Below are 22126 nucleotides of genomic sequence, written 5' to 3' on the forward strand. Positions count from 1 at the left end.
CCACAAGAGCCCTATGTAAAAAGTGCATTCTGGCTTTAAATGCTCTTTTTGATGTCCTGCATTTCAAATTAGCCAGCTTCCAACAAGCAACTGCCTGAGCACTGCCAGCAGTAAATAAGGCACATGCATCAATTTGACTTGTACCTTGTGCTAACATCTTAGCAATTATCCTGCTACCTTCTTTGGAATAGGAGGGTTAAAATCCCTTTCTAATATTTATCTTAAATATTCTGTTCCCCATTCCTATTTATGAAATTCCACATGGAATTCCACATGGTAATGAAAACATTTTTAATTACAGTAAACTTCTGTAGCATGAAACAGATAAAAGTTTTTCTATTTACTTATTTTGAAGACATTTAAGGTTTCAGTGGATTGGGCTTTATCATTTCAGTGGTGAGCTTCCTGCCTGAAAGTTTACTTGATTAAGATCTGATTGAAGTTTTCCTATTGATACATTCTGAATATCCTGAAACCATTGTCCAGATCAAACATTGTCAATGAAAGATTATCAGTGAATTAATGTGGATGACTGGAGATTCCAAGCTCACTGATTTTTTGATATTTTAGTTTAACTTTTTTTTCTTGTTGTCAATTACCTAATTATTAAGGATCAGTTGTGACCAATTTTGCAGATATATTGCATTTAAGGTGTCACATGTGTTCGAGTTATACAGCATAGACATAAAACCCATGACTCTATAGACTACCCAAGGATACTAGCAAGGATCTACCCTCAAGAGATCCTTTCCATCATGTACTACATTAAGCTTCCCAAAATCTCTGACTTCTATACCCTTTGTTTGAGGGTTCGATGTATGATGTATTACTAATGAGTCTTATTGTTCTATGTAGGTTGCCTTTATTATACTATATACCAAGGTGTAAAATTCCACCCTGATGTTATCCACATGCAATTAGCTTAGAATTATGGAATCCCTACAGTGTGGAAGGAGGCCATTCAGCCCACTATGTCCATGCCATTCCTCTGAAGTACATCCCATGCAGACCCAACTACCCCCTTCCCCAGTCTATCCCTGTAACCCTGCATTTCCCATGGGTAATCCACCTAGCCTGCACAACCCTGGACACTATGTACAACTTATTTTGGCCAATCCACCTTGTGACGTGCAGTGGCTTAAAGAGGTGTATTTTGTTCTAGTTTCTTTGAAGAGCGAGATTGAACAAGAGGTACTGAGCAGTCTGTTGTCATGTAAATAGCTTGTGAGACCTTGGGTTTTTTCCCTAAAGTTAGAACAATAAAAGCAATTTGATGGGTGTGGTCAACGCTCACAGACCAAGATTTCTAGTTTTGTTTATAGCTTTTAGATTCAGCAGAAGCTCCTGGAGTTTTGAAGAAGTAGAAGCTATGTTTGTCCCCCCTCTCTCATATACAGCTAGAAACTGGAGTTTTTCTTCCTACTGCAGGCACTGCCTGTGAGAAAATCTGACTTTTAAATTTGCCTTTTTGCCAAAGGGGTATGTTTGAGATGTTGCTATGTTGGAAAAATTAATTAGTAATAGTTACTGTATATTATTCTGTTATGTTTTCAATAGAGTTGTTATTCTAACTTCTTCTTTCTTTGGTTATATTTTAACTATAGTGTTTGAATAAATCGCTTTGCTTAATGTTGAATAGTTTGACCAGTCGAGTTCCATCTGGAACACAATACTTTACATTTGCATTTAAAATTTAAAAAAAGGCTCTAGGCTACCTTCTTAAAATATTTTGGGACAGTCTGGATGTGCACATCTATAAGAGAAAACCAGAGCACCTGGAGGAAACCCAGGTAGAAACAAGAAAAATGTGCAAACTCCAAACGGACAGTCAGTGGAGGCTGGAATTGAACCTGAATCCCTGGCACTGAGGCATTAAGCCACCCCAGCTTCTTGTGTCAATGCATGTGCCTTCTGTCCTTAATCAACCAGGCCTTTATATACCTCTTCCTTATCTCAGCCTAGACAGTTCCAGGTCATCTCTGTCAGACTCTTGAGTCATAGGATTGTTCACTAAAGTAACATCTACTACCACCAGCTGATTAAGTTTCACATTTCAGAAAGAATCTGAATTAAGCAAAATTAACTGAAATCTTAAAACAAGTTGTAATATGGCCTTTGGTTTAGGTACCTAGCCATTTGCTCTTCCAGTATTGCACTATGACTCACTTTCAGGCTAGGCACAATTACCAGCACCTAAGAATAATGGTTCTGCTGATTTGTTTCTCAAAAATTGAAACATTAAGCAGTTTCCAGTAAAATTAAACATACAGGCTTATACTCCACAACCCCTGATGAAGGAGCAGCACTCCGAAAGCTAATGCTTTCAAATAAACCTGTTGGACTATAACCTGGCGTTGTGTGATGCGTAATTTAGCAAAAAACCTAATTATTTTAACTATTTCAGGCTGACTACTAAATGCACATTTCTACTTAAGCAGTTTTGTTTCTGAGTTCTAACACCATTTTTGTTATTTTTTCTGCTAAAATAGGCACCATGTTGCAATTGCAAAATAAATTTGAAACTCTTTCATGCTATATCTGTTACTTGTTTGCTATTCGCACGTGGCCGTTGTCCTGGGGATGTGGGTTAAGGATCGGCCATTACAGTCATTTTTTATATAGAATACGAAATGAACTCATTGCAATTAAATCTTCATTGTTGGGTAGCTCACACAAAGAAGAACTTCAAATAGTGTTGTCAACGCCATTTGGCTTTGTAGGCTGATTTTTAAAAAAATTAATTGCTCTTGGTGAACCAACCATGGGAAAGCAACCAACATTATTAAAGATCCCTCCCACCATAGTTATACTTTCTTCCACCCTGTTTCATCGGGCAGAAAATATGAAAGTTTGAATCTTGTGTGTACAGATTCAAGAACAGTTTCTTCCCTGCTTTTACCACACTTTTGAATGGACCTCTCAAATGGTAATGTTGAACTCTCTCTGCACCTTCTCTGTGGCTGTTACACTGTATTCTGCACTCTGTGCTGCTACCCTGATGAACTTTGTATGGTACGATCTGCCTGTAGAACATGCAAAACAACATTTTTCCACTGCATTTCAGTACGTGCGACAACAATAAATCAAATCAAAGTGTGGAGATGGTAGTGTGGTGGCAATGTCACTAGATGAGTAATTCGGATACCCCAAGCTAATATTTTGGGCCAAGAGTTTGAAACCCATCATGGCTGGTGGCGAATTCAATAAAAATCTGGACTTAAAAGCTAATCATTAAATGGTGATCACCTAGCCATTGCTGATGTGTTCATTAATGTTCTTCAGGAAAGAAAATCTGCCATTACTACTGGCCTACAGTGACTCCAAACCCAAGACAATCTTAAATGGTCTAGCAAGCCACTTAGGTCAAGGGGAATTAGGAATGGGCAATAAATGTTGGTTTAGCAACTGACGCCCACATCCCACAAATGAGTAATGCTAGACAAGAGTAGGTATCTGGAGACAATGAACTTTTGTTGGCACTTTGTAATATTTGCCACCTCTATCAGTATTTGCTGCAGGGTCATTGTTGTTTGAGGTAGTTTGTTGCCACCAATCCTCCTTTTTCTTTGTTTAGTGTTGGCCTTATCGAGTGACCCCAGGTAGATGGCACACCACTATAGAATATTGACAAAAGAGGCTGTTCTTAGATAACAAAACAACATGATAGCAATGGGAGCAACCTCAAAGTACACTGCTCTCTCTAAAGCTAGACTAGAATTCCCTGTCTCCAAAGCTCGAGGAGAGCTCCTTGTCTCCACCCGCAGTCTGTATGTGATATTAATAGAATGAGTGGAACCAAAGTAACATAAATATTAACCTTTTCAGACCTGTTAGCTTATACAACAGAAGTTATAAGGCAGTACACTTGTGATTGCAAGCATCAGCTATCACAGAATGATGTTGTTCTGCTGATGAAAGTGAGGACTGCAGATGTTAAAGATTAGAGTCAAGATTAGAGTAGTGCTGGAAAAACACAGCAGGTCAGGCAGCATCCAAGAAGCAGGAAAATCGATGTTTCGGGCAAAAGTCCTTCATCAGGAAAGAGGCTGGAAGCCTCGGGGAGTGAAGAGATAAATGGGAAGGGGTGGGGCTGGGGAGAAGGTAGTTGAGTGCAATAGGTGGATGGAGGGTGGGGGTGAAGATGATAGGTTGGAGAGGAATGTGGAGCGCATAGGTGGGAGGAAAGATTGACAAGTGGGGCAAATCATTAGAACGGTCCTGAGCTGGAAGGTTGGAACTGGGGTAAGGTGGGGGGAGGGGAAATGAGGAAACTTGTGAAATTCACATTGATGCCATGGGGTTGAAGGGTTCTGAGGCAGAAGATGAGGCCTTCCTCCTCCAGGCATCGGGTGGCAGAATGTGGCGATGGAGGAGGCCAGGACCTGCATGTCCTCAGCAGAGTGGGAGGGGGAGTTGAAATGTTCGGACATGGGGCAGTGGGGTTGATTGGCGTGGGTGTCCCAGAGATGTTCTGTGAAGCACTCTGAGAGTAGGCGTCCAATCTCCCAAGTGTGGAGGAGACCACATCGGGAGCAACGGATTATGCTGTGTGGTCAGTCCATGTTGCATAATCCTTTATCCATAATCCTCAGAGCAAATGAATGATCTGCTTAATTCTGTCATTGAGTATAATCTGCATTGTCCTCTGTAAGAGCAACTAGTGCAGCCCTCAAGAAAAACACGTTTCCTTTTGAAATGTTTCTATCGCATGTGGGTACGCTGTATGAGAGTACAAGAACATGGGGAAGAAAAAATAACTGATAAATAACTAAATAAAGTGAATGCAGATGGCAATGATTAACAGCTGATTTTATTTTTTTAAAATATGACCTTGGTTGAAATTTATACTCAAGTGGAGCATGCTGCACGAAAGTTTTTATTTGTGATTCCAGATGAGTGCTTAATGAAACAATTGAATTGTTTCCAATAAACATCACAGTAAGAGTCCCCTGAGGTGAAATACAATATGGTCATGCACTTCACACACTAATTCGGCATTCACTTTTGACTCTCAATATTTTGTACAAGGTGTCTTAGGCATTACATCATTAATTGATTTCTAATGTATTCCAGTAACTTCTGGTCTTGATTAAATGTTTTATACCTAAGCTTTCGTACAACAAAAGTGACTTTTTATTTTTTTCTGTAGTTTAACATTTACAAGACATTACTTATGCAATCCTTTACTGGATAACAAACCCGAATATTTTAAAATAAAATTAAATGAAAACAAATGTTGGCCACAGTGCATATGAGCCTCATGTTTGATGTGCTTCAGGATTTGAAAATACATTTCCATTGATGTAACATTTTGCAATATGAATTGTGATGTGTTGAAACACGTTGAAATTAACTCTAAAGATCAAATGCATGTATAAGATTGTTGTGACAATTGGAGGTTATTTCAGTCCTTTTATTTAATTTCCACTTTATTCAATCAAAGAAATAGATTAAAGTTTTATGGAAAACATTATTCCACCATTGATATTTACTTTACTAATAATCGTTTATTGAAGCCTTTAAAAAATGGATCTGTCTGCATACACAATATGTCCTGCTAAAAATCTGTAGTAAAGCATTGAAACACTTTATGTAAACATTTCCAATCAAATGTTAAAATTTGGAAATTTATCTTCAATTATTAACTGAGACCGTAAAGATAATTTGAGTGTTAAATTACATAGAATGGACAGGAAAAGCATAGTCCTCTTATCCCAACTGGACCATGAAACCTAGGCAGAGTGGCAGAAATAATTCTTTCAGCCCATCAATGCGATCATGGCTTATCTAATTAAAAATTATAATACCTCATTTTGCACTCTTTTTCTCTGAAAAGAAGCCTCAATACCTTATTCACACTCTCTATTGTCTTTTCAACTTGTATAGGTACATCTAAAGACTTATGCATCTATATACTCAGACTTTGTTGTTTAGCTTGTTTAGTTCTTTATTTTCCAAGTGTAAGTATGCCCTTTATTCCTTTTAATAAACAAAAATAGGAAGGTTTGAAACATTGCAATGAAGTTAGATTTTGTGGATCAATATCCTGCGTATCAAGGAAAACTTAAAAACCTTGCTGTTAAAATTATTTGGACAAATGCCCAAAAGCCCAACTTAGTAAATACTTCAGCAATTACTGCACAACTTGATTTTGTCTAGTTATTTGGATTAAATCGCATGAAATCTGGAAATGCGGGTTTGATCCACTGCTAATATAAAATAAGTTTCTCACTCAGTTTTTTCTATATATACCAGAGAATTCTGTTACCTCATCCAATATTACAATGTCCCCTTCTCGTCTCGATGAAAATCAAGCAGCTTTTTGTTTTAAAGCTAGGTCTTCCATGGCAATTCTTTCAAGCAACAGGAATTAGTTCTGAAGAGAATAATTTAGCATGTTGACTTTTATTTAGTCCGAGCATTAGTTTAAAGGAATATCTCAAAGGAGGCATATGTGATAGAAAGGTAGAGACCGTGATTTGAGGGGAATATTCCAGAGCTTAGGGTTTGGCTTTCAATGGAGCAGTTAAAATTGGGAATGCACAAAAGGCTGTAATCGGAAGACTTTAAAAATTCCTAAGGGCTGTGGGATTGGAGAATATTACAGAATTGTGAAATGGGTAAAATAATGGAGGGATTTGTAAACAATGATGAACAAGAGCACAAAAAAGTCGATAAAGATGATAAGACTCATTGAGCCTGCATCTCCATTCAAAGTGATCTTGGTTTGGACTTCATTGTCCTGCTTGTGCCCAATTTCCTGGATTTTCTGAGAGACCAAATGTCTATCAATTCCAACATTATTATGTTCAGTGATGGAGTATTCACAATGCTCTGAAGTAGAGAATTCCAGAGATTAACAACCCATTAAGCGAAGAAATTTCTCCTCTTCTCAGACCTGAACGATCAGTTACCCTGAGACTATGTCCATATTTATATCTGAGGTGTTTTGTTTTCCTTTGTTTCTTATTTCCTTGCTTCTTTCATTTATTACCTGCTGTTTCTCCTTTAAAAGTTGCAGACTTGCGTCACTAGGTGCTGTTCATGCCTAAAAAGAATGAGTTGTGATGAATCTTTATTTTCATGCTTTTCCAAAGGGGCAAAATGACAGAACCAATGACTGTGAATTGGTGAGCTTTTGAATAAAATGGAACATTTTAAAATTTGTTTGTTTTTCTGGTGTAATACGTTAGAGTTTTCCTCTCAGTACCATTTAAAAGTTTATTTTTAGGTCTGATCCACTTTGTCCCTTGTAAACTGCCTTTCCTTTTTGTAATAGTGAGGAGTACTCCATGATTCAGTATACTGTAGATATGTAACCTTCAGGTTTGGTTGGAGCACTTTAGCTTTGATTGTAGGATTTTAATTTTGATTGTAGGTGTAGCTTCAGCTCTGAACTTGGATAGATAATTGGATGACTGTTAGGAAAAATACTATACTGCTGCCATACTGCTGTTATCTCTTTAGCCTTTAATATCCTCTTACTGTCATTAACTATCTGTCCCATCTAGCTTTTAGTGCCACATACAGCCACTATAATGTGATTTGCATTTTTCAATATGTTAGTCTACATAATATATACCAGAGAGTTTTCTTATTGAAATGGATATCTTGAAGTTTATTAACAACAGATATTTACACAGCTGCAATATTGCAGACTTATACACATAACTTGGTTTCTGTATTTGCTGATGTTATATATCATATGCACATCGCTGAATGTGCATATGATATCATATGCACATCATGACTGAATGCACAATGTATAACAGGGAAGAAGACTAACACAATAACATTTCATCTGTGATCACATATATATTTAATGGGTTACTGTTAATAAAAGCTGACATGAAAATTAAAATCACAATGTCATATGTCAAAAATCACATGACAGTGGGTTATAGTCCAACAGGTTTATTTGAAACCGCAAGCTTTCGAAGCCCCCCCCCCCGCTTCTACCTCAATGTGGCACTGTAAAGTTTATAGTATCTCCAACTAACTCTCCTGTTTTTCGACCACGTATTTAGTTTATTTTTTGGCTGTCTATGTCGTTAACTAATGTGAACTTTTCTTTTCAGAGACCAAACGGTGCCTTTGAATGAACGTTGGATATAATACATCCTGTCTGTTTCCAGTGACCTATGTGTGACCTAATTTTTCCTCCTTTTGTTTTGCAGAAATGACTCGTATTGTGCAGTTGGATCTGGATTTGAAGTACATGTCTAACATCAGGAGTCTGTTTGGGGAGTTTGAGATGTTCCAGCCAGGAGCTGTGATAGGGATCGCCAGAGAAATGCAGCCTGTTTACAGGTATTGAAATCACTGCAATAGCCCTAAAAGCCTAGCCAGAAACAAAAGTGAAGAATGTAGACCTAAGAAGTTATTACAAGTACAAGGTCTGTGGTGAGGGTCTGATTGCCATTTGCAGTTTCTTTCTGCTGAATTCTAAATACAACTTAAATATATAATTTCAGAGATTTTGGCATAAGAAATCATGGTTAGAATTGTCATTTTAGATTTTATTTTCTGAATGAGTCTTACAGCTGGCATCTTATAGTTTTCATTCAATATGTCAATATATTTTTCTATCCAACTGCCCAAACATAAGCCATTTATAAAGCAATATTATAGCATGGAAGTAATTCTTGAAAATTAAATATAAAAATTGTAGTTACTTATTAATGAGTTGCTCTTAACATATAGGAAACATAAATTCTTACATCTTTGTCTGATAAGATCGTCTTTAGAAAAATAATTGGATTCTGATTGATGAACTAAATTAAAATCTTTAGTATATTTAAAGATATTGTGTGTGCAGCAGAGCTCTATGATGCCCAGATTTCAGTACCACAAGTGCACCCAAAATGGAGTTCGGCACACACCCACACCCTGGTGCTAGTTGCTTTAAAGTACATGGTCATGAGAAGATGAATTTCAGCACTCAAAGAGAGGATAGGTTTCTGCTCCAAAGAGCTACTGACACACTCCAGGTAGCATCTCTGCTATCGCAGTAATGTTGTGGAGAACAAATTGCTGGAGTAGCCTTGCAAGTCTCTTTGACTGCTGCTATCCACAGCTTGCATGACAGCAAGCTGGCCTTGCATTACTTCAGTCTGAGCTTCAATTATAGGTCTCAAACAGTGGATGGCATCAAAACCTACGGCATGGTTGGAACCATATGTACATTAATAGTTTTTTTGTCCCTACTTCTACAATGGGCAGGACAGGTTCCACAATCTGTGTGAAGTTTAGTTCTGGGCTCCTCCATGCTTCTTTGGCTAATCACAGGCCTTCAGGTAGGTGTGGTAATACACGACCATTTCATCATGCATACCTGTCAGCCTTCTTTTGTAGGCCACCTCCTTGAATCATCCTTTGAGTCTGCTACAGCTGAGCCTGCAACAACCTCACTATCCATCGCGCTGGCACCTGTGCTATCCTTGTCCCATGCCCAGTCTGCAGTCTATTCTTCCTTATTGTCTCACTGTGTGCAGTGGACACTTTGTGATGCATCTCTTCCTCTGGGCCAGAAGCTCTGAGTTGAAGTCCCACCTCAGCATGTGATGGCTATGGGAGGCATGTTAATTATCAATCTGTAAATCTTTCAAAAATCCACTGGTAGGCACTAACAGTGGGTGGGTTTCCAGATCATTCAGAACTGTGTTGAAATTGCAGTGAACAGTCTCCTAGTGTGAACCAGATTGTTTCAGTGGCAGTAATGCAAATTTGTGCTTATGTTAAGTCTGATATCCCTAAGAGACCATCATTTGTCTTAGGTTTAATGTAAGTAGCTAATAAGTATTATGTAATAAACCTGAGCGAGTTGTATCTTCTGCTGAAGACTTTGAGTAGCCGCCCATCCCCACATGGTGTAAGAAGTTTAGACTAATATCAATAAGGATCAATGGCAGTCAATCAACATATGGTATCCCAGATTGTTCCAGAGGAAAAGCAAATAAACATATGCAAAAGACACACATAGCTATAAGTCCTGCTAGAACTGTGAGTTTCACAAAATCTTAGAATAGATCCAATACTGCAGCAATATCATTGATGTAGTGACATTTGAGATGGCTGAATTGTGAAGTCTCCAGTGGTTTTTCAGGGCTTTTCATAGATGTTGATTTCCAGAGGCAGTTTTAGAAAAGCAAATTGAGACAGCCCAAGTCTCTTCAAATAGTCGGATAATGTGTGAACATTTCCTGAACATACTTTTTTTTTGTGATTCTTATGAGCCAAGAAATTTGCATACTATGTTGTACTGAGTGGTCCTTCATGCTAATGCATTGTGATAAAGAAATGTGCTATGAAAACGTATCATGAAAAAGAGCAAACATTTTATACTAAGTGCAATGTACATATTGCAATGTGGCTAGGGATATTTTACTTTTCAGAATCTCATCAATCAGATGAAAGTGGAAACATGTAAGAGTTGCTAAAGCAGAGGATTTGGAACTGGATGCATAATAATTTCTGTGTGCCTTTCACACAAATGAGATTGGCAGTCGACTAATCTGGGTTTATTGGAATAGTGCTCAGAAGCATCAGATGTTTTCTGTGTTTGGTACTTCATTTTGCAAAGATTCAGCATGTTTCTCAAGTAAATTTATTTTTACTTGAGTTCACTTTTGAGACTGCTATCTCTGATATCTTCTTGCATTAGTTTAAAAAGATATGTAGGTTTGAAATTATAGGATTTCACATCACTGTATGGTATCTGTATGGTACTGCGTTTATGATGAAAGAATAATGACATTCAAGCAATTAACTTGAATATAGGTATCTGGAGTAGTTTTCAATTGTAAAGAAATAGATTGAATTGGAGGTTTCAGTGAGGTATGTCTTTAAAAAAGACACACAGTTATATAGCACCTCTCACAACGTCAGAACATCCCAAAGTATAGCATCAATGATTTATTAAGCGTATATATGGTATATTCTGGAAAATACAACAACCAATTTGCACACAGAAAATTCACACAAACAGCTGATAACAATCAGGTTCTCAGTTTTGTGATGTCAGTTAAGAGATGATTACCCAGCCCTTTACTGGAAATTTACCCTGGATCTGGAGAGGGGAGACATGTCCTGCTTTAATACCTCATGTGAAATATAGCTGCTCTGAGAGTGCAGTACTGTCTTGGTACTGCACAAATGGTACCCCTTTTGATTTTTGTTCTTAAGTGGGGCTTGAACCTGCAACCGTTTTGACTACAAGGTAAGAGTCTGAACAGAGCCATGGGTTAAGACATATTAAGTTATTAAAAAAGCCATCAAATACAATGAAGCTAAATATTCAAATTCAGGTATCATCAGAGCTGAGCTAGGTTATTTAGTTATTTTCTTAAGGTAAAGCCTCAACATTAAATACCGTCTCGCGATAATCATAGCGATGTACAGCACGGAAACAGACCCTTTGGTCCAATTCGCCCATGTCGACCAGATATCCCAACCCAATCTAGTCCCACCTGCCAGCACCCGGCCCATATCCCTCCAACCCTTCCTATTCATATACCCATCCAGATGCCTGTTAAATGTTGCAATTGCATTAGCCGCCTCCACTTCCCTTGGCAGCTCATTCCACACACATACCACTAAGTTGTTGGAGGGAATCCTGAGGGACAGGATGTACATGTATTTGAAAAGGCAAGGACTGATTAGGGAAAGTCAACATGGCTTTGTGCGTGGGAAATCATGTCTCGCAAACTTGATTTAATATTTTGAAGAAGTAACAAAGAGGATTGATGAGGGCAGAGTGGTAGACATGATCTAGGCGTTCAACAAGGTTCCCCATGGGAGACTGGTTAGCAAGGTTAGATCTCATGGAATAGAGGGAGAAATAGTCATTTGGATACAGAACTGGCTCAAAGGTAGAAGACAGAGGGTGTTGGTGGAGGGTTGTTTTTCAGACTGGAGGCCTGTGACCAGTGGAGTGCCACAAGTTGCTGGGTCCACTACTTTTTGTCATTTACATAAATGATTGGGATGTGAGCATAAGAGGTATAGTTAGTAAGTTTGCAGATGACACCAAAAGTGGAGGTGTAGTGGACAGCGAAGAAGGTTACCTCGAATTATAACGGGATCTGTCAGATGGGCCAATGGGCTGAGAAGTGGCAGATGGAGTTTAATTTAGATAAATGCGAGGTGCTGCATTTTGGGAAAGCAAATCTTAGCAGGACTTATACACTTAATGGTAAGGTCCTCGGGAGTGCTGCTGAACAAAGAGACCTTGGGGTTCAAGTTCATAGCTCCTTGAAAATAGAGTTACAGGTAGATAGGATAGTGAAGAAGGCGTTTGGTATGCTTTCCTTTATTGGTCAGAGTATTCAGTACAGGAGTTAGGAGGTCATGTTGCAACTGTACAGGACATTGGTTAGGCCACTTTTGGAATATTGATGCAAGTCTGATAACCTTCCTATCGGAAAGATGTTGTGAAACTTGAAAGGGTTCAGAAAAGATTTACAAGAATGTTGCCAGAGTTGAAGGATTTGAGCTACAGGGAGAGGCTGAATAGTTTGGGGCTGTTTTCCCTGGAGTGTCAGAGGCTGAGGGGTGACCTTATAGAGGTTTCCAAAATTATGAGGGGCATGGATAGGATAAATAGACAAAGTCTTTTCCCTGGGGTGAGGGAGTCCAGAACTAGAGGGCATAGGTTTAGGGTGAGAGGGGATAGATATAAAAGAGACTTAAGGGGCAACCTTTTCACGCAGAGGGTGGTACGTGAATGGAATGAGCTGCCAGAGGAGGTATGGAGGCTGGTACAATTGCGACACTTAAGGGGCATCTAGATGGGTATATAAATAGGATGGGTTTGGAGGGATATGGGCCAGGTGCTGGCAGGTGGGACTAGATTGGGTTTGGATATCTGTCCAGCATGGACGAGTTGGACCAAAGGGTCTGTTTCCGTGCTGTACATCTCTATGACTCTATGTCATTGGTTCCAATGTGTACTATGACCTCCTGCTGGTCCCTGTCCCCTTTGAGAACATTCTGCACCCTCTCTGAAACACCCTTGATCCTGGCACCAGGGAAGCAACACACCATTCTGATTTTTCGCTGCTGTCCACAGAAAAGTCTGTCCATGCCTCGGCCTAGAGAGTCCCCTAACACAATCGATCACTTGGAACCCGACATACCCCTCATTGCATTAGAGCCAGTCTCAATATCAGAAACTTGTCTGTTCTTGCTACATTCCCCTGAGAATTCATCACCCCCTATATTTTCAAAACAACATACTTGTTTGAATTGGGGATAAGACTCCCGCACTACCTACCTGCCTCTCTTACCTTTCCCAGAATTAGCCCATCGATGTGACTGTATCTGTGACTTTTCTCCCTTCCTATAACTACCATCCAATTACCCCCTTGCTCTTGTAAATTACTCATCGCCTCTGTCGTTCCAACCATTCCATTTGATCTGATAGGATTCACAACCAATGACATTCATTGCAGATATAATCCTCAGTAACACGTAAACTCTTCTTAAACTCCCACACCCAACAAGAAGAGCATATCACTCTACTAAAGACCATTATTGCTTCTTCCAATCTGCAGACTCAGAAAATAGCATTTTCTTATTCCTCTGCAAAACACTGCTCCAGGCTAACTTAATACTCATGGCTTATATTTTTAAGTTTAATCAAGAGACATATCTCAAAAAACATATCATCAATAAAGAAAGTTAAAAATCGCACAACACCAGGTTATAGTCCAACAGGTTTAATTGAAAGCACACTAACTTTCGGAGCGCCGCTCCTTCATCAGGTGATCGATTGTGTTAGGGGACTCTCTAGGCCGAGGCATAGACAGACGTTTCTGTGGCCAGCAGCGAAAAATCAGAATGGTGTGTTGCTTTCCTGGTGCCAGGATCAAGGGTGTCTGAGAGGGTGCAGAATGTTCTCAAAGGGGAGAGGGACCAGCAGGAGGACATTGTACACATTGGAACCATAGAGTCATAGAGATGTACAGCACGGAAACGGACCCTTCGGTCCAACTTGTCCATGCTGGACAGATATCCAATCCTGGTGTTGTGTGATTTATAACTTCATACACCCCAGTCCAACACCGGCATCTCCAAATCATCAATAAAGATCAACTCTACTCACTACTGCAGACTTACAGCAAGGCCCCAAGGCAGCACTTAAAACTATTCACTTATTTGTCTCTGTGCTGTGACCTTTCCCAAACAGGGTCCTCTAAGATTCGTTGCGAATTTCACTGTTTGTTAATTTTCCCAGATGCACGCCGATGTGCAGCAATACATGAATTCAAACAGCAAAGGCAGTAACTGTGCAGGTGCACTGCTGTATCAGTTAGCAGTGTGGGTTTCTTTGCCCAATCCTAATTGTTCACAAGAAGGTGGTGCTGGACTGCCCTACTCAAATTGCTCTGGCCCATGTGTAGGGACATCCACAATGCTGTTAGGAAAGGGTTTCCAGGACTTTTGTGTGATGACAATGAAGGAACAGTGATATAAGTTCAAGACAAGATGGTGAGTGGCTTGGTGATGAACTTTCAAGTGGTGGTATTTTCATGTATCTACTGCCCTTGTCCTTCTAGATGAAAGAAGTTGTGAGTTTGGAAGGTACTGTCAGAGGAGCTTTGGTGAATCTCTGCAGTGCACCTTGTAGATGGGTCACCCCTCTGCCACTGTGTGTCAGTGGTGAAACAATCCAGTTTTGAAAGTGGTTGGGGGAATATTAGGCTGCTTTGTCCTGAATGGTGCCAAGCTCCTTGAATGTTGTTGGAACTGTACTAATTCTAGCTACTGTCGAGGGACCTGTTAAGATTCTTTCAGAACTATTACCTAATTAAATGATGATCCATAAGAATGGTAAAGCCTGACATAGTTCAGCAGTGCAAATAGCATTAGGCAAAGTTTAATCGCTGATGCTAAGAATAAAGTCTTTCACTTTAAGAAGTAAAAACAATATATTTTCCAAAGTGTAGATTGCAGCTCAGAATTGTAACAAATTGTTCAATGTCTCAAAATGTGATAAATTCATAGACCTTGACATTGGCTTCCTTACAATGACCAGGAGCTAAGGCAGTGAGTGAGGATTTATACAGTGAGATCCATATAACTCCATTCCAACTTGCCCACAGTCATTTTACATGGGAGAAATCAAAGCATCTGACTGTGGAGCACCAATTAATATCCTTAAATTGGGCTCCAACTACACAACTGGGAGCTTAATTTGTAACTAACTGGTGCTGCAAGGATTTGCAGAAGGTCAGAAAGGGAAGTGAGACAGCCGAGGTATGTGACTCCCTGTGGTGAGGAGGAGGAGCAGTAGTACCCTCCCAGATACCTGCAAGGCAATGTTCAGCCTCAGTCACCCAGATTGCCTTTCCAAGTACTAGTCTCCCTTTAGCTTCCTGATTACCAGGCTCCCTTGAGATTGCCAATCATGCCCCTACTGCACCCCATTGTTGAGAACCATGCCCAAGGATGTCCAGCTGGAGCCACCTCCCGCAAGTGAGTCCTTATGCCTGATTACTTCCATTTGGCTCAGGCCTGTTTGAGAGCTGGAGCTACCAGATTTAATCACCTTCATATCTCTGGGTTCTTTGACTGTTTATCGTCCCCCTGCAATCATCATACATTTCCATTAATTTAGAGTTACAGAATTTTACAGCATTTAGAGTGCTATCAAATTCCACTTCACTGTCTTCATTGTCCTGCATAGTTTTCCTTTTCACATGTTTATTCAATTCCCTTTTGAAAATTGCTATTGAATTTATTCCCACCGCTCGCTTAGAAATTGCATTCCAGACAATGACAGATAATGGATAAAAGTAATATTCATCATTCGCATTCATCTTGATGTTGATAATGATAGTGAAGGAGGGAGCGAAAGGAGAGCAAAAAGAAATGAAAGTGAACCTTTGTTTGGGCTAAAAGCCACTTTTTTCCATGTTTTGCACGTGGTGTTTTTGAATAGGTTTTTTGTAGTATAATAAACACTTCAATACTTGTATGTATATTAAAAATTAGAAATGCCTTTTGTTGATATAATAATTAAAATAACCAGGCTAGAAATTGCAGAAGACAGAGTATGAGCTATATTGGAACAAAGGTGACTTTGTGATACTGGCTTGTGATGATCTATAAATTACAAAATCTGCAAACGTAATGTATAAAGGAGCTTTAAAAAGGAGTCATGAAGAAATTGTACGTGACTCGGGTACTGAATGACTCAGTCAGGTGGAAGAAAGCTGAAAGAAATGCAGAGATTGGAAGGTAATGAGCAGTAATGCCAAATTTTCAAAATGAATTTAGTGGAAGGAAAAGTAGGACTCTGACTGCATGTTGAGCTAAAGAAAAACCTGCTTAGTCACTGTAAGGTCTCCCACCACTTGCTCACTGCCTCACCTTAATTACCTGCATTACTTTAAATATAACATTTTATCTTGCTAAACTGTTATCGTTCTCAAATATTAAGAAATAAATTGTATTTGAAGAAAGATGGTATCAATACTCCCGATAGATTTTGGCCACAGCCAAGAAATGTGAATTAACTTCATGGACTGTGTATTGCTTCTTTTTGATTCATTACATGGTAATAGTTGGTTTTAAATCTTCTTTTTATTCTGCAAATAAAGTTCCTGCAAATTTCAGTGTGTAAAATATGTAGAACACAAGACATAGCTTTCCGTTTTATGTGATTCATATCTCCCTAATTACCTGCAAGTCTCTGAAATCATTCAGCTTTCAGCTTTATTGAATTAAGTTGTTCTTTATTCATTATTTTAGAAACTCTTCTGCTTCATTTCACAACACGTTTCTGTGAAAAGTTATCATGGCTCATTTAGCATCTACTTACTATTAAGCTTAATTTCATAAATGATAATTGTTTGGAATATTGAAAAGTTACAGATGAAGGATATAGTTACAAACTAGCTTGACTGTTTTCTGTCAGTTGTTAGCAAGTCCCTTCTTACCCCCACTCAACTGTCCTCAATGGAAAATTGAATAGAATGATGCTTTTACTAAGAACTAGTTACATCAAAAGTAGTTACTCACTGTACACATGAATCTTCATACCACACTTTCCGATCATTAAATTCAAGTATCCAAAACCAAAGTAATATTTCATCAAATGCAAGTATCATGAGATAATGTAACCTGGCATAGGCCCCTGGAGAAGTTCCAAAATCAACTGTCCTCCAACTCATATTGTCATTGATATTTTTAAAATAAGTATCTAAAGTGAGTGCTTTTTAGCATATGGTCCTGTCCATGTATATTTACCAATAACATCAAAAATCCCTTCCTTGGCAATGGATATTTTTAACTCGGTTTTTAATTGTTTTTCCTGACATGGTCTATCAGTGCAAGAAACCAGATCTCTATGTATCCTGGTGTGTATCCAAAGTTGGTTTTTAGAGCTAATCAAAAAGGGAGAGGTTATTTGGGAATTACTCCTCCTCGGTACTAACACAGAACGTAGTGGTTGTCTCCTGGTCATGTGAAGTATGCGCCAAATTGGAGGCTGCATTCCCTTCATCTTCATGTAATTCACTTCATCTCATTGGGTCAGGCAGAGAAGGAATGATGTAAAATGTGGGTTCTCTTGAAAGGATGGTTGGTAAAACATCTCCTTTAAAGATACTGAATGGAAATTTATGGGAAAATCTGCAGCCAAGCAACAGACTGGCAACAAGCTCACCCATCACCCATAACCTGCTGAGGGTGGGCTAAATTAGCAGATAGTGGAATACTACCTCTCGGAGAGAGAGGAGGTCTTTTCTACTGAAGCTGCCAGCCAACCAATTCCTTCTTCCTGTATTTCTAAAATAAAACTGCTTAAAAAAATGAGCCTGCCATTCCTGCCCAGGCCTACCATATTATCGTGTGGGCAAGATAATATTGGGACTAATAGAGGTTTTAAAAAGCCCATTTCAGACTGTCAATTTCAGAATCTGCCCACCCTTTGTATTATGTAGGTGAGATTGGGATGGGTGGGAAAATGGCAAGCTGGACACACATCCTATTTTAAATACTCTTTGTCAAAAACGTAAGCTGAGGGCATGAAACATCTGTCTACAAATTCAGCAACAAAATAGATATGTAACTTCCCCTTCTGCCACTTCCATTCAGTTTCCCCTTCCACCAATTCCCAATAGTATGGTTCAATCTTGTCAGTCACACTTTAGTACTGTGAGCCATTCTTGATCCATAAGGAATGAAGAGTAATTTCGCAGGTTGTTCAGAAGTGAGGTGCTTGTACATACTTCTCAAATATTGGTCAGTGACTAGAGATCAGAACCTTACCATTTCAATGCACTTGCATTGGGATATTGAAGGCCTATCCTCTTCCTCCCCTCCCCACCACCCATTGCTGCTGTGCCCAACGTCAACATATCACCTTGTAATCCATAAAGCTTATGTCTGTAGTCTCTTGGTATGTTTGCACAATACCTAAGGTGTTCATCCCTATACAGCTGTACCTAGTCATCTGGGGAACTGCTTTCTTGTGATTATTGTACCTAAACCATTCAACAGAGGGAGTAGTTACATTGCAGAATTCAAATAACAGTCCCACTGTAATTACTCTTTTAGATTATTGCCCAAAGTGTGTGATCCAGTTTTTCATCCTGAGCCTTCAGCTTGTTGGCTCACTGCTGAAATATAATTCCTTTAAAAAAATGTGATAATCAGTAATTAAGAATTGTAATATAAATTTATTTTTTCAGTGCATTAAATGTGTTTCCTGCTACTGTGTCTTCACAGAAACTATTATCTTGCTCATCTCCAGGTTTTTCTTAATGGATCACTGCCTGGATGGTTGTTTCTCTATGAAAAGTTTGCCAGTGTTTATTTTGGGTCATTCTGACTGCCCTGAAACAGCCTTGTGTTTAATAGATTATTTGGCTGCAGACTGTTCATGGTGCACTCTCCAATCTCAGCCTTCAATCTGTCTGTGTGCTGTGGCCTGCAACTGTTTCCTCTTGTGCCGGAACCTTACTTTTTGTTTGACCTTTCTATTTCCTCTTTCTGGAAAATGCCACTTAAAAACTGTTGTACTTATAGGTTAGGTTGATATTCCTATTCTAATACACAGTCTGAAAGATTACATTCAGGCAGCATGTTCAATAAAAATACTTTGCCTCTTTTGGAGATGCTGGCTGATTCTAGAGTACGATTCTTTGATTTTGGCAATTCTCCAGTGCCTGTCTTTAATTAGCGAAGACAGAGTGTCAGAAAGCTTTCGAACAGTTAAAGGCATCAGCTCCAGAGCAAAACAGAGCCAATGTGAACAGGTGGAAAGAGAAACCTGGTGCCATATGGAGTGGGCAGGAGATCCGATCAAACATTGAAGAATGGAATCGTCAGAGGTAGAGGTTCAAAAAAGACATGGTAAATCAGGATCTGTAACACCTTGAGGCATTTGATCCAAGGATAGGTTAATTGAAGAATAATAAAATGCAAAACATTAGATACACAAGAAAGTCATGGAAAAAAGAAACAAAACCATTCAACACGTCCCCTTAAATCCGAGCACAAAATATTCTGTCATTGAGATATACACCTGAGTTATTCCCATTAAAGCAAAATGGAGGAAAAAAATTCAGAACATTCATCTAATAGCATTTCCCTCATTACACCGCCCTGAGTTTTCACAATTCTTGTAGTAACAAGTTCATGCTTCAAGAACTACAGGAATCCCAGTCTTCACAGGCAAGAATCCCGTCTCCTTGTATTTCACCGGTTATAACCATCAACTTCCTTCTAGCCAAGTGTGTATCCAGCTAATGGTTACTGTTATAACTGGGAGCTCATTCCATTTCTTCATTGTGATGATAGTAATTTTTGTGATCTATATTGTTAATTGTAAAGGAAGGAAAATGTAGGGCAGTGTTTATTGCTTAAAGTATTAAAAATTGATTTGTTATTAAATATAGACTTTCTTTAAGTGTGTAATTTTAAATTTTTCAGTTTGATTTGGGATCCTTAAGTGGGTTTCCTCGCTAATTGACTTCAGTAAGTATAAAACTCACCCACAGTCTGTTGACCTGAGTCCCTGATAAGTATCAAAAGTGGCCTGTTTCCCAAAGGGTTGCATGGGTGGCTTCAGTTTTGTTCCATTCCTTGGCCAATCAGAGCGGGGCTGGGGTGAACATTAACGCCCACTACACTTGGCTCCAATCACTTCATACACTCCCCAGTCACAGGTTCTTAAAGAAAGCACAACTGGATTCTCTGAAGCCTTAACCTCCAGTGATGATCTATAGAATCCAGAATGTCTGGTGGGGTGGTACATCATTATCAAGACAAAGAAGCTTCGCAGTCTGTTGTTAAGTGACTGATTGGAGCCTGATCTGGTGAGCTTTCTCATTGCTGGGCAAAGGGAGTCAATCATCCCAGAGGACGGTCATCCTCACACTTTGTGCGTGGAGTGCTAGTTGTCAGCTGTAGAAGTCAACAAGTCCAAGCACTGCAGATCAAAAATCAACTCAGGATGAAATTGTATAATGTTGTAGTCAGATTGTGGCATCAGTATGGTACCCAGCTAGCATGGCCAGTTGGCTGGATGGTTACTTTTCAAAGTTAGAGTGGCGACAACAGTGTGGGTTCAATTCCCACACGGGCTGAGGTTACCATGAAGATCGCACCTTCTCAGCTTCACCCTTTGCCTGAAGCGTTGTTACTCAGGTTAAAATCTCCACCAGCCGTCTCTCTCTGACGAGAGAGCAGCCCTATGGTCTGGTAAGAATATGGCAACTTTTTATTCAGCTATGGCTATGGCACATTCAATTGCAAATAGCCTCCTGACAATTTTGCTTTTGAGGGCTCAACACCATTTACAGATGTGCTTAAAATCACTTCCTGTAGACAGGAGTGTTTAAACTAATATTAACTAAATTTCAATGGCCAATTTGCTTTGTAATACATTAACCTTTGGACGAAAGGTTTCCCAGATGTTTGATTATAACTTCTTGTCTAGTCATTTAGCTTAAGTCACATGGAATCTGTAAATGCTTGTTTGACCCACTGCTAAAATAAGTTTCTGACTTTAAAAGGAATGCAAGATACCTTCACAGAACTGAAAACCAAAAGCCTATTTACCTCTATTTTAGAATTAAAGTTGCTGAACAGTAAGAATGTTACATGTCCAAAGATGTGCAGGTTAGATGGATTGACCATGTTAAATTGCCCATAGTGTCCAGGGAGGTGTAGATTAGGTGGATTGGCTATGGGAGATGCAGGATAACACGGATAGGGGAGGAGGGTAGGGCTGGGTGTAATCTTCTTGAGAGGGTCGGTGTGAACCTGATGGCTGAATAGCCTGCTTCCACACTGTTGGGGGATTCTGTGATTCATCACAGTTGCAAAATGTGAATATATTGCGTGGTGAGGCTTCTTCTGTTAAATTAGAAATTTATGGCACTTGTAGTTAAAAATGTGAACCATAAATGCAACATTTATGGTTGTTAGTCTCAAATATTTTATTCATAAAATGGCAACATAGCACCTTTGTGCAATTAGATCCTATCTTGCACTAAAATCCTGCTCACCTATGACCTTAGCCTTGTTGACTGACATTGACTAAGTTCGACATGCTCCTACTTATATTTTTATATCGCTCTGATATCTCATCCAATACTACAATGTCCAAACCTCCTCTTTATAATAATCAAGCAGCTTTTTTCTAAAAGTTGGGTCCCTAATGGCAATCCTTTTAAAGCAACAGGAATAAGTCCTGAAGAGAATAATTGAGCATGTTGATTTCTGTTTCGTTAAAATAATAGGTTGAAAGGAATATCTTAAAGGAGGCGAGTATGATAGAAAGGTAGGGAGTGTGGTTTAAGGAAAATGTGCCAGAGCTTGGGCCCTAGGCAATTGAAGGCTTGGAGCAATTAAAATAAATATGTTTAAAATAATTAGTTTCTGCTTTAAAGATTCCTGATGAAGGGCTTTTGCCCGAAACATCGAAACGTCGATTTTACTGCTCCTCTGATGCTGCCTGAACTGCTGTGCTTTTCCAGCACCACTCTAATCTAGACTTTAAAGATGGGGTAAAAACAATGACTGCAGATGCTGGAAACCAGATTCTGGATTAGTGGTGCTGGAAGAGCACAGCAGTTCAGGCAGCATCCAAGTAGCTTCGAAATTGACGTTT

The 22126-nt window shown here is 39.2% G+C and overlaps 1 protein-coding gene across 1 annotated transcript in view; it reads left to right on the forward strand.

Annotated features, from left to right (window-relative positions):
• xxylt1 (xyloside xylosyltransferase 1) overlaps positions 1-22126 on the forward strand; it is a 180092-nt gene that overhangs the window by 111082 nt on the left and 46884 nt on the right. Inside the window, exon 3 of the mRNA XM_072572529.1 lies at positions 8178-8310. Coding sequence (XP_072428630.1) covers positions 8178-8310 — 133 coding nt within the window. The remainder of the gene's footprint in view (positions 1-8177; positions 8311-22126) is intronic.

Source organism: Chiloscyllium punctatum, chromosome 6, assembly GCF_047496795.1.
Source record: "Chiloscyllium punctatum isolate Juve2018m chromosome 6, sChiPun1.3, whole genome shotgun sequence".
Classification (NCBI taxonomy): domain Eukaryota; kingdom Metazoa; phylum Chordata; class Chondrichthyes; order Orectolobiformes; family Hemiscylliidae; genus Chiloscyllium; species Chiloscyllium punctatum.